Consider the following 11236-nt stretch of genomic DNA (forward strand, 5'->3'; position numbering starts at 1 on the left):
CATGTCAATTGCGTTAATTTTACTCTTATCTTTTTCTTGATAAGTCCATGTCTCGCTACCGTATAGTACAGTCGGTACAAATATAGAATTATGTATTGCCAAGATACCAATTTAAATATAAGATAAGTGGCTGGTATGTAATAAGTTTGGCAAGAAAAGATAGAAAATTGAGAATAAGCTTGGAAGAATGGAACATGGTATTATTGATAGGACTAGGATAGATGAAAAATGGGAAGGAACGAAGAAAAGTCTACCAAAGATATAACCAGTGGGATGTGCAAAGGGAAAGTATAAAAAGAATGGAAGATCAATAAGGGGAATTCTGTTAGGAACAAGGAAAGAGCTAATGACGAAGATGAAAAAAGAGGTTGGTTGAAAAAAGAATGACTGATAATAGAAAAATTTATCAAATATAGTATGTATGTGTATAAGTGCAGATATGGATGAGAGAAGTAAACTAATAGAAGACGGTATTAAATTAATAATTGGAGGTTTTGATGCAAGGATAATAAATAAAGAGAGAGAAAGTCATTAGTGAAAAATTTGAAGGAAATGGGATCACTTAGGGTAAGAGAGTATGTATGATATAGAATCTATATCATTCCTTGAAATGAAAATATTCTTCTCTTAAAGAATCATTGAGCATTTACATAATTCTGAGAACTATTTTGAGTATCCCAAATAGGATTGTTTAGCTTAGAATACTACACAAAAAATACACACAGTATTGTTTATATGAATCTACTTCCTTAAGGGGGGAAACCCGTGTAGGTAGCTTGGCATCCCAAAAACATACAATAAAAATCCCAGAGCCGTAGCTGAGCTCCTTATCCCCGAGACAGCGCACTGCCGGTCGGACCATGATCCAACCCACACAAGGTCTAGCCACGCACAAGTAAAAAATCACAGGCAATCAACAATACACTAAACATGTGATTTTGAAAATAAACCAGCTCCACGACGATTAAGTGGGCCTAATGCTCTCGGAATGGCCCAGTAACGATTGGAAACCGTAAGACAATTGTCACTATGTAAATCTTTAAACACGCTTTTCTCGGTTTCACATTTTTGAAAATTGCCCGACTCATAGCTCAAAAAGTATTTGATCGATCAACTTGAACTTACGTACACAGATTGCTGAAATGTTTCATTTGTCTTTCAACCACTCCGAATTGGAAAAAAAAATTTTCAACAAATTCAAGCAAATTGTTGGGTAAAAATCGGATTTTGTTTCAAATGGCCGCCATTTTGTGAAATATTAATATTTTTCAAATTTTTTATTGTTTACCGACTAACTAAGGACTTAAACTTTAAAAATCTTTCTGATTTGTTTAATTTAGAATCATGTGTGAGACGCTGGAAATCTGGCAAATTGACCTATCGAATCTAGACATGTCGGACATCCGCCCTTACACATCAAAATATTATGGATGTATCAGGCTGAAATACATTGGTTTTATACTTTAAAAGTACCTTAATAAACGATAAAAGTTTTGGAAAGATTCGTTATCATTTTCGTCCCTAAAATAATTCCCTAATTTTCAGGCTATATCACGGGATTACCCCTTAATTTGAAACAGAATTTCTAAATATAACATTGATAAAAACGTAAAGGATGAGTAATTGCTTTTCTCGGGGGACTTCCACAACTTCTTATCTTCCTGTATCTGCTGCTTCCATTTACAGAACTCAGACGTTTCTTCGCTCTTATCGTCAGGTGAAAAAATCCAAGTCTAGAGCAAAGTGCAGTAAAACATCCACAAACATCCACGTAGGATAAAATACCCAACAAAGCGTAATGGTTCTTTCAAACTAGCTTTCTTTATATTATATGTATATAGCTGATTCCGGCCCAAAACACGTGTCAATGATATCTCAGAATCTTAAACAGTGAGGCTTGTCCTTCTATATTCTATAGCGTAGGTGGCTACTTGTATTGTATCTTAAACCAGTCTGTTTTACCTAGAGCTATTCATGGTTGGAGATATTTTAAAGTCGTTGTAAAGTGTTATGCAGGATCTAACTTTAGTAGGCCAATCTTCCTTTTCTCATCAGTATCTAATAATTATTTATGTTTAAGCCTCCCCGAAAATGTATCATAAATCTTTGAAGGCACTTCTAAAACCAAACCTTAAAACATTAAAGAACAAATTAGCTTTCATATTACAAAAAATGAATTAATTCCATAACCAGACAGAATTTTTTATGATTCAAACAAACATCTTGGAACTTTGGAAATTAAAATACAATCAGCCATGATTGTATGAATAAATTAGCCTCTCGTACTGATGAATTCACAAAGCTGTCGAGTACCTAGTTTTAAGTACATATACTACTTCACTATCAGGTTTTAAATTGTCAATGGGAGTGGAAATAAAGGCCCAAAGTTTAAACACTCACGTCTCTACCTTTAGACTCTTACAGACTCTTGAATTCATGCCGAAGTAGATTGCGATCATTTTGCACAGCAGCTGGAGACATTCCCTCTAATTGCTTCAGAATCACCATCGACTGGATTCTAGGATTGGCTCTAAAAAATTAGAGACCAAACGAGGCCGTAGCAGCTCAACCAATTAGATCCTTCGGTAGAGATTGCAGCTTAAGGAACATTTTTTGATTCGAAGTCAGTGAAAGTCATAGGTCAAGCTTCCTCGTGTCCTGATTTACCCTTCTTGACATCAGATCTTGGCCCAGTCTTCGGGAATAATAGTTCTTTGATGTAACGCCAAATAACTTTAATTATTTTACCACAGAAATTATTATTTGATCAGAACATTTATTACCCATACGTGAATGTAATTACTTCATCCTAAAGTATAGAGTAGAAAATCCCGCACATGAAATTTCAGGGGAAGAATGAGTATGAATTGAAGGTAAAAAATATTTCTCTCAGGGGACAGGAATTTATTCCTAGTTGAAATTGCTTTTTGAGAATTAATTAAATGCGTAATATGGAGCGTGCATTTTAATCTGACCAGGTGCAGCAAGAGAATCATGCGAACGCACAACGTTGGAATCTCTAGCGCGTTGATTCTAACGACAGGGCGGGTGACTGCTGGGAAACGTTTGACAAATTCACATAGAATTTCAGAGAGGGACCACGCCTGGAAATTAAAACGGAATTAGACGAAACATTTTAGCAAGGGAGAATCGGCACTCTCGTGAGCATTCTGAAATTAAGCAAAATCTTTATCGCATTTTTATTATACTTCAAAGTTTGAAATTAAATTTAGAGCTTAAACTCTAAAAGCAAAATCTCAAATTTTAGAGATAATGAAAAGCTTACTGTTTGAAAAAGTGTCCTATTTAGTAACGTTTTATATTTTGATACTTCCTTTTTAATTTGGAAGATTAAACATTTTAATGCTTTCATAGTAGAAGATTTTTGATTGAAACCTTTTAATATAAAAGTTTTCAAATATGAATGCTTTCGATTCGGGTGGGTTCATACTCATTTGTTTTCTTTCTGAATATTAATTAGTGAAGAGCGAATAATTCATTTACTGTACTAAAAATTTCTACTAATTACATATTATTTGTCTAGTTGGAAAGTGCACTTCGTCCATTAGAAAGGACCCTGTAGATAAGAAAATATTATTCGAATCTTTTTAAATTGCTCGCTTTTAATCCATTGAGAAATACTCCAGCGTAGATGCAACAAGGAATTTAAAAAATATTTAAGTCAGGCTTTATGTGAAAATTATAATTTCCTATGGTAACCTATAAGATGCTACAGTTACTTTGGATTATTTTAATTCTGAACCGATTTTTGGATTTCAAACATTTATACTTTATCAGAAAAAATAAAACTTCTGACGTCCTAGGAACGACAGAATATGTTTTTAGAAATTTTAAAATTTCTTGGTGTGGTAAAAATCCGAATTTTCTAATGATTGCGTGTAAGGGACCCGCGATAGATTACGTAACACTAGGGGGGGGGGGGTATAGCCTAGTGTTACACAAAGGCGAAAAAGCTGCAGGGAAAAATCGTGAAAAACGTTATCTAGGTGGGGGGGGGGGAGTGTTAACATTGTCGGAAAATTGTGTTACGTAATTTATGGATGGCCTCTAAATCGCTACAGTTTTGTTTGAATTTATTTTTTTCATTTAGAACAGTATTTCTTCGGCTTCAACATATACACAGTAATACAAGATAATGAATTTTAAATGTAGATGAATGTCATTTTTGCATTAAATTAAGTAAGTCACTTAATTTCAACCAGAATTGGAACCTAAACTCAGTGTCTCATATCTGATATACGAGTAATATGATAATTAACTGACAGATATGTCGAGTTTGGGATGATTTTCATTCGTGTGCTCTGAAATTCAATTTATGCTGGCAGAAAAGCGTGCGCGAAATGCGATCTGGCGATGCGCAAACACTTGTTCGATTATAAATCGAATAAACGTACACATGTGATAATAAAATATATGAAAAAGGATTGAAGATTCACGTTCTGTGCCTGGTAGCTTGAAATGGATATAATTGCCTTGTTTAGTGTCATTAAGTTCTTTTTTCCTTGAACTAATATCATCGACTTGGAGGATAAAACAACTTGATTTATTAGGCAGAATGAATAATTTATTCAATGCTCACATTAAAGAAAATGTAATTCCTAAAATTATTTAATTTTTAATTGTATATTAATTTCATGTTCCTACTAATTGAACAATAGCGCAGAAATGTTATGAATTTCAACAATCAGCTGACTTAAATTAACCTATAAATTTAATTTCAAACGCACGCGTTGACGGAAAGTCAACAATCTTTCTGTCTTAAATTAACCTATAAAGTACATTTTACGTACAAAAAGCAGTTGACTTTCAACCGAGCGCGTTACTTAAAGTCATGTTATCATCATCAATTGACTTTCAACTGGCGAATGATCCTTTTGGTTACATCTGAAAGTCAACCGCCTTTTCCTACTGAAATTCAGATTCTTGTATTACTGTGTAGTGAAACTCTGATATAGGGCCCCCTGATGTAGTTCGTCCGGGAATTGACCCCCTACCGCAAGTAGGTGCAAAACGGAGCCATGCGGGGTGTACGGCGGTCGCTCAAGCGTGACCAAACAAAAGCGGAGTAGAACTCAATCGGGTTTGTTCCCCACCACCGCCAGCCCCAAAACTGGCACAGTATCAAAGTTTCACTGTAGTTACTTTTTTTGGAGCAAACAAATTCCTGACGGCCTAGAGTCAATCGGAAATTATTCAGAACAGTTGGAAGTTCGGGTTTATGTGAAATAGGGTGAATGCTTCACTTTGTCAAATTTTCATAAATTTTCACTGACCAATAATATTTAAAGAACAGAATTCGAATGGGTTTAAATTGGCAATCAAAATTTTGTTATTTATAGCTCCTTTTATAGAAGTTACTTCGCTATTACACGTTTTTTCCAAAGTTAGGGAAAATAAAAAACTGGTCAGGGAAAAGTAGGAAAAATTTAGCGCATTCTGAAAGTCAAGTTTTGTGGTAATCCTGAATGTGATAATAAGGAATCTCTCGTAAATTTGAGGTAATGTTTGACCACTGGTCAGTCAAGTGAAGGTGGGGGAAATAGGAAGTAGGTAGTAGGTAGCAGTTTGTAGAAAGCAATGATAGCGTAGTATTTAAAGCATGAGGTCTCATCGACGTACCTGCGATTGAGGCAGCGTAGAGCATGCGGATAATTAGTGAAATCCTCACCCTCTGGTTTGCACCAATAACCACTGGTATCACGCATCTGCTCCCATTGTCTCTCGCGTTGTACTTGTACTTTCGCTCGAGTGCTCTAACACAATCAATGCGTACAGCGTATTCACACCTTGCTTAATGTATGCGTACAGACATCAAATGCAGGTGCTATATTTGCATACTATATAGAATAAAGGATGGATCTTTAACGAGATTTAAAAAGCTTATTTTAGATTAAGCTTATGCTTTAAATCTTTTTCAGTGTAGATTTAAAACATACATATACAGGGTTGCTACAAGTAAGGGAGTTTTAGAAATTCAGGGAATTTAAAACTAGTCTGGGGAAGTCAAAGAATTAAAGGAAAAACCTGACAGAGTCAGGGAATTTTCAATATCTGTTTTATGTGAAAATTCAACTTTTTTGTTGTAAATGCTTTTTTTTCGTAAAAGAGTAATCTTATCTTTTAAAACTTCACTTTTTTGGTTAGAAATTCATTTATATGATTGAAAGTTTAACAATTTTTGTTGAATATTAGCTTTTTTTGTTGAAAATTTGTCTTTTTTATAAAAAATTTAATTATTTGGGTAATAATTAATTTTTTCTGAAAATTCATCTATTTGGATGAAAATGTAACTATTTTGTTGAGAATTCATTTCATTTGGTGGTAGATTAATTTTTGTACAGTAAATTGAACTGTTTATTTTTGGTTAAAAATGCGTTTTTTTTTGTTTTCAATTAATTTTTTTATCTGGAAAATTAGCTATTATATGTTTCCTTGAAATTTTGTCTTTCTCATTTGAACATTAATATATTGTGTCAAAAATGTATTTTTTTTTAGTTAAAACATTTCTTTGATTGAAAGTTCGTATTTTTTGTTTAATTTTACTGTTTTTGATTCAAAATGAAAATGGTTTTAGCTTAAATATCAACAATTACACCTTACGTTGGGAATTTATTTTTTTGATTGAAGATTCATTACTTTAGGTGACAATTAATTGTTTCAACTGAAAAGTTAATCCTTTCATTTGTATGTTATAATTTATATTTTTTAAAATGAAAACTCAACTCATATGCATTGTTTTATTATTATATTGACAGTTACAATGTAAATTACTTTAAAAGAGAGGAAATATCAAAACTTACCGACTAAAATTTTTAAGTTTAAACCTCTATTACCTAAGAAATAGGTATTGTTACTTTGAACACAGGAATTTATAAGAGGTGTGTAGTTTTGAATTGCTTGTTCGCTTTTACGTGAACGCATAAAGTATACCGTTTGATGCACAGGGAAGAAGAAAGTCAATACTTATAAAAGCATTGTTTGTTTAACTTAGCAATTTCATGAATAAATTTTATTTCGATCAAATATGCCTACACGAACAAAATATCTTTTTCATTAGAAAAAAAAGTAAAACATAAATTTCAGCTTTTAAGTGTTATATCATGATTCGCACGCTATCCACAACTTGCTAACATACATTCAGAAATAGCAGTTTTGAACTATAACTATAAATAGACCAACCTTTGAGTTGAAATATCTTTGATCTTCCTTTAAAAACAATTAACTTATCTTTAATAACTTGTTCTTATCGTCCGACATGTATAAATTACTAATAATTTATAAAACACTCGCATTTGGTTGCAGATCATAAACAAGTGTGAGTATCTCTTCCCTTCACTTCTTTTTGCATAGTGGTCAGCGTGGGCTGATTCTGATTTTTTCTAATCCATATAAAGTGTAACCGGTCCTTATCGCTACTTACGAGCAATCGTCTGGTCTTTTGATACTCAATATAGGTTTTCTGAAGAGTGTTTATTGCGACAAATCGATATCAATGTAATAATTTCATCAGGCTGAGACAGATTCTCTAAAAGTATTTACATCAAGGTTGAATTTTTTGTATCCAAAAGGCCATCTCTCGAAATTCGTAATATTTAATCCAGAAGGCTTTACGTTTAAGAAATAATCCCGAGTCGATAAATTAGGCAGATCGCGAAATTAATTGCATCCTAAAGTTAACGTTAGGTTAGTAAAATACGAAACGTGGGCTGTAATGTCTTTTTAACGCACACTATAAATTTTATCATCACTGCTCAGATGACTATAACCACCCACACTTGACAGTTTCTTTCTGTATTTTTTATTATTTCTCCCGAAATATTTTAGAAATTGGGTAGGAATAATTGTTAAATTTGACATCCTCTGCTAACCTTAGCAATCCTTGCACCGATTTTTTTTTATGAAATACAATATTCAAAACATTTTTAAATCTGAGAACTATCCCACGTCCTTTCAAAATATTTCATTATCCTCACTTGTAAATGTAATACTGCACCTTTCTTTTGATCGTTTGCATGAGGCACCTACGACAAGACAGGTATTGCAAAGTTCCTTTTTCCTCTGTTACTTTCTTTGACAACAGATTCCTGTTCGTTCTTCCTTTCTTTCATCAACAGATCTTTATGGCGGTACATTCAAATCGTGCGAATCAGATAACACAAAGCCTCGTTATTCTTCTCATTCTGACAGAAGGGGAAAAAATTGAGAATGAGCCTGTCAAGTACGCTTTTGGCGAAAAAAATATACATTTGAGGAGAAACACTTTTTTTCGCTCCTTCTGTTATTGTGCTTTACCTCCTTTTCTTCCATCTAGCGACGCAATCAATCGACCAGACAAAGAATTATTTTTGCTTTTTAAAGAAATATTGGTATAAACATTATGCACTAAAAATGTGTTTTAGCATGGTGAAAACTTCAACGAGTAATAAAAAAAGCGTTTTTAATCTTACAGTTAAGGAAATAGATATTATTTTCCGGAATAATAAAAACGGTAGAATGTCAACTTTGCCTAAATTGTGTACACGCAGTGTCAACCCTTTTAATCCTAAGTCCCTGATAATTAATTCAGGGCGCCAAATATTGGTATGCCGATCAAAGAGACTTCCACTAATTCTGCAGAAAATTAATGTTCATGCATAATAATAGACTTTGCATATATAGTGTATATTCCATATGTGTTGCTATTAATTCTACAAGGCATTAGTATTCATGAGGATGATCCTTCTAATTAATATCCATCAACGCAAGACATATTTAGAGCATCTGATCTGATTAGTTAATTATAATTTATACTACAGTCCCATATTAACAATAAATCTGATTCTATTCCAAACACAATATTCAGGTTGTTTAGATCCTAAAGAAAGTCTCTTTTCCATTTTATAGACAAATTGGACATTTTTAAACATAAAATCTTATACACATTTATACCGTAAAAAGCAAAGGATTGAAATTATCGAGAAATTGATTCTCTCAGGAGGTAGAAAATGAGGAAACAGTTTGAAAGGGCTCTCTTTTCACAATTGTTATCTCGATTGGAAGGCAGGGTATTACCGATGCGGTGCACTTACTTAGATTCTATCTAGATCTATCTATCAGACGAACAAGTCTTGAAATGTTTCTTTGTTTCAGATTGCCGTCACCCTATAACAAGCAGACGATCGTTGGTACGGGAAGTGGTCCGGGGGGTACTAGCATCCCCCTACCTGCCACCGTAGCAGCGACAAGAAGATGCCCTCCGGACAAAGTCAGACCAGCACCATCCCCTGGCCATCAAACACAGCTGGGTAAGTATTTTGTTGCTGATCGAAATACAAAGTTTTAAACTCCATTGACGGCAGTCCAATTACCCACCAGACGGGAATGGAAATCGATTTTTCATCTCATTCTCTCATCTTGGGAATCCAATTTTTATTGAAAGAAGAACGAATTTAATTAATTCGCTGACTAACAGTTTAATATTAAGAAGAGTAATTTAAAGGGTCATGGTCAATGAAGAGAGGGATTTTCATTCCATATCCAATTTTATTGTATCATCATGCATTGGAACATTTTTTATCGAGTTTTCATGCATACTGCACCCAACAAAATTCGAATCCTAAGAAAATAAATTTTTTTTTTTCAATAATATTCAAGGTCATGCAAGTTCCATGAAGTTTAAAATCTAAACCCTTTTTTGACCATTGGAACTTCAGAAATTTTCTTTTACAAATTTCAAAAATGTTATTATAAATTTCTCAACTGGAAACTTCCTTTGAGTGTCGACCAAGGAACCGGCACTCGTCACTTTGGATCAAGTGAAATTTCGAAAAATCTAGCTTCTGCTGGCTCATTATTTATAATTAGCATCCTCTTTACAAAAAAAAAAAACAAGAAATTGCAAAAAGCCGTGTTGGAAAAAACTTGGTGAACTGTCTCAAACCACGATGCTGAAAACGCGATTCCTACTGTAGACACTGTTATTCGCCGAGTGTAAACACCGCGAAAGTTGGAAAAGAAAAGGATCCATGGACTGGCACTCTCTATTCGCGCCTTTAATTATAATTTTTTCCAGAAGGGAAAAATGCAAAAAGGGAGTTTGCAATGTAAAGAAGCAAAGAAAATATTAAAGAGAGGGATCTCGTGTAACTCGGCTTTCGTAATTGGTCAGCCGGTTCGTAAATGGTAGGAAACAAAAATGAAAGACCAACCTTTATAGCGAGAAGGGCGTATGAAAATCCACAGCGGCGGAAACTAAAAACTGAATTTAATTGAAGCCTTAAGGAGTTAACAGAAAGACTAGAGGGGGAAATTTTTTGACTAAGTTTTCCTTTGCAATAAGGCTCATTTTCATTGAGACTCATTAGCCAGTTGGTCGTAAAAACAGCGTTTCGATACGTATTATGTCGTAAATTCATGATAAATTTTAGTTAACGCTTAACCGGCCAAGAGATAAAACAAGAGATAAAACTTCAATCTTCAAACAAGTTTTTAATATGATATGCTTCTAAAGAGAAATTGTAAATTGGGAAATCAGTTTTAAATTTTGTTATGCATTATGAAATAGTTCTAGAATTTTGAAACTTGATATAAACATATTTTTGGAGAGACTGTTATTTTTTAATTTATATAAAAAAACAAGTATGAACAGATTTTCTCTTCCATATATTTCCGTGTATTAATCCATTGAATTTTACACTACATCAATAAATAAGTAGCATTATGAAAATCCAGAACATCCTTGGGGACCATCATGCTAAAAGGAAACCTTCACGTAAATATCCTACTTGATGATGTTCAAAATGGAGTGTCCTGCTGGGATTTCACTACAGATACAATCCATTAGACACCATTAAGAAGGCCTGATGTACAGAGGGGTAGATTTTATCTAAAGATGTTCATAACTTTACCAGTGAATCACATATAGTAGGGCGTATCGAAAATAAATATGTTGGTCCTTCCTTTTTCGAGAGATGAAAAGTTCTTAGTAGGTGCCAAAATGACTCCCTAAAGCGAATAATTTTTGTTCTGGTTCTGGTTAACGATAAAGGTTTACTCTAACCATATCATTGTATATGTGATATAGATCTTATCAAAAATAATCTTATGTTCGCGGACTAAAATTAAATTAACAAAAAATGGTATTTTTCTCGTTGTATGCTACGATAATGTGAGTATAAAACTCATCAATCAATATAATAATAAAATAGTAATATAATAATATAAATAAAAATTAATA

At 33.4% G+C, this 11236-nt stretch overlaps 1 protein-coding gene across 4 annotated transcripts in view; it reads left to right on the forward strand.

Annotated features, from left to right (window-relative positions):
• LOC117180111 (protein sickie) overlaps positions 1-11236 on the forward strand; it is a 319545-nt gene that overhangs the window by 102672 nt on the left and 205637 nt on the right. For all 4 annotated transcript variants that reach the window (XM_033372441.1, XM_033372442.1, XM_033372443.1 and 1 more), the window contains one exon: positions 9151-9305. In XM_033372441.1, coding sequence (XP_033228332.1) covers positions 9151-9305 — 155 coding nt within the window. The remainder of the gene's footprint in view (positions 1-9150; positions 9306-11236) is intronic.

This window comes from Belonocnema kinseyi, chromosome 9, assembly GCF_010883055.1.
Source record: "Belonocnema kinseyi isolate 2016_QV_RU_SX_M_011 chromosome 9, B_treatae_v1, whole genome shotgun sequence".
In the NCBI taxonomy this organism is placed as follows: domain Eukaryota; kingdom Metazoa; phylum Arthropoda; class Insecta; order Hymenoptera; family Cynipidae; genus Belonocnema; species Belonocnema kinseyi.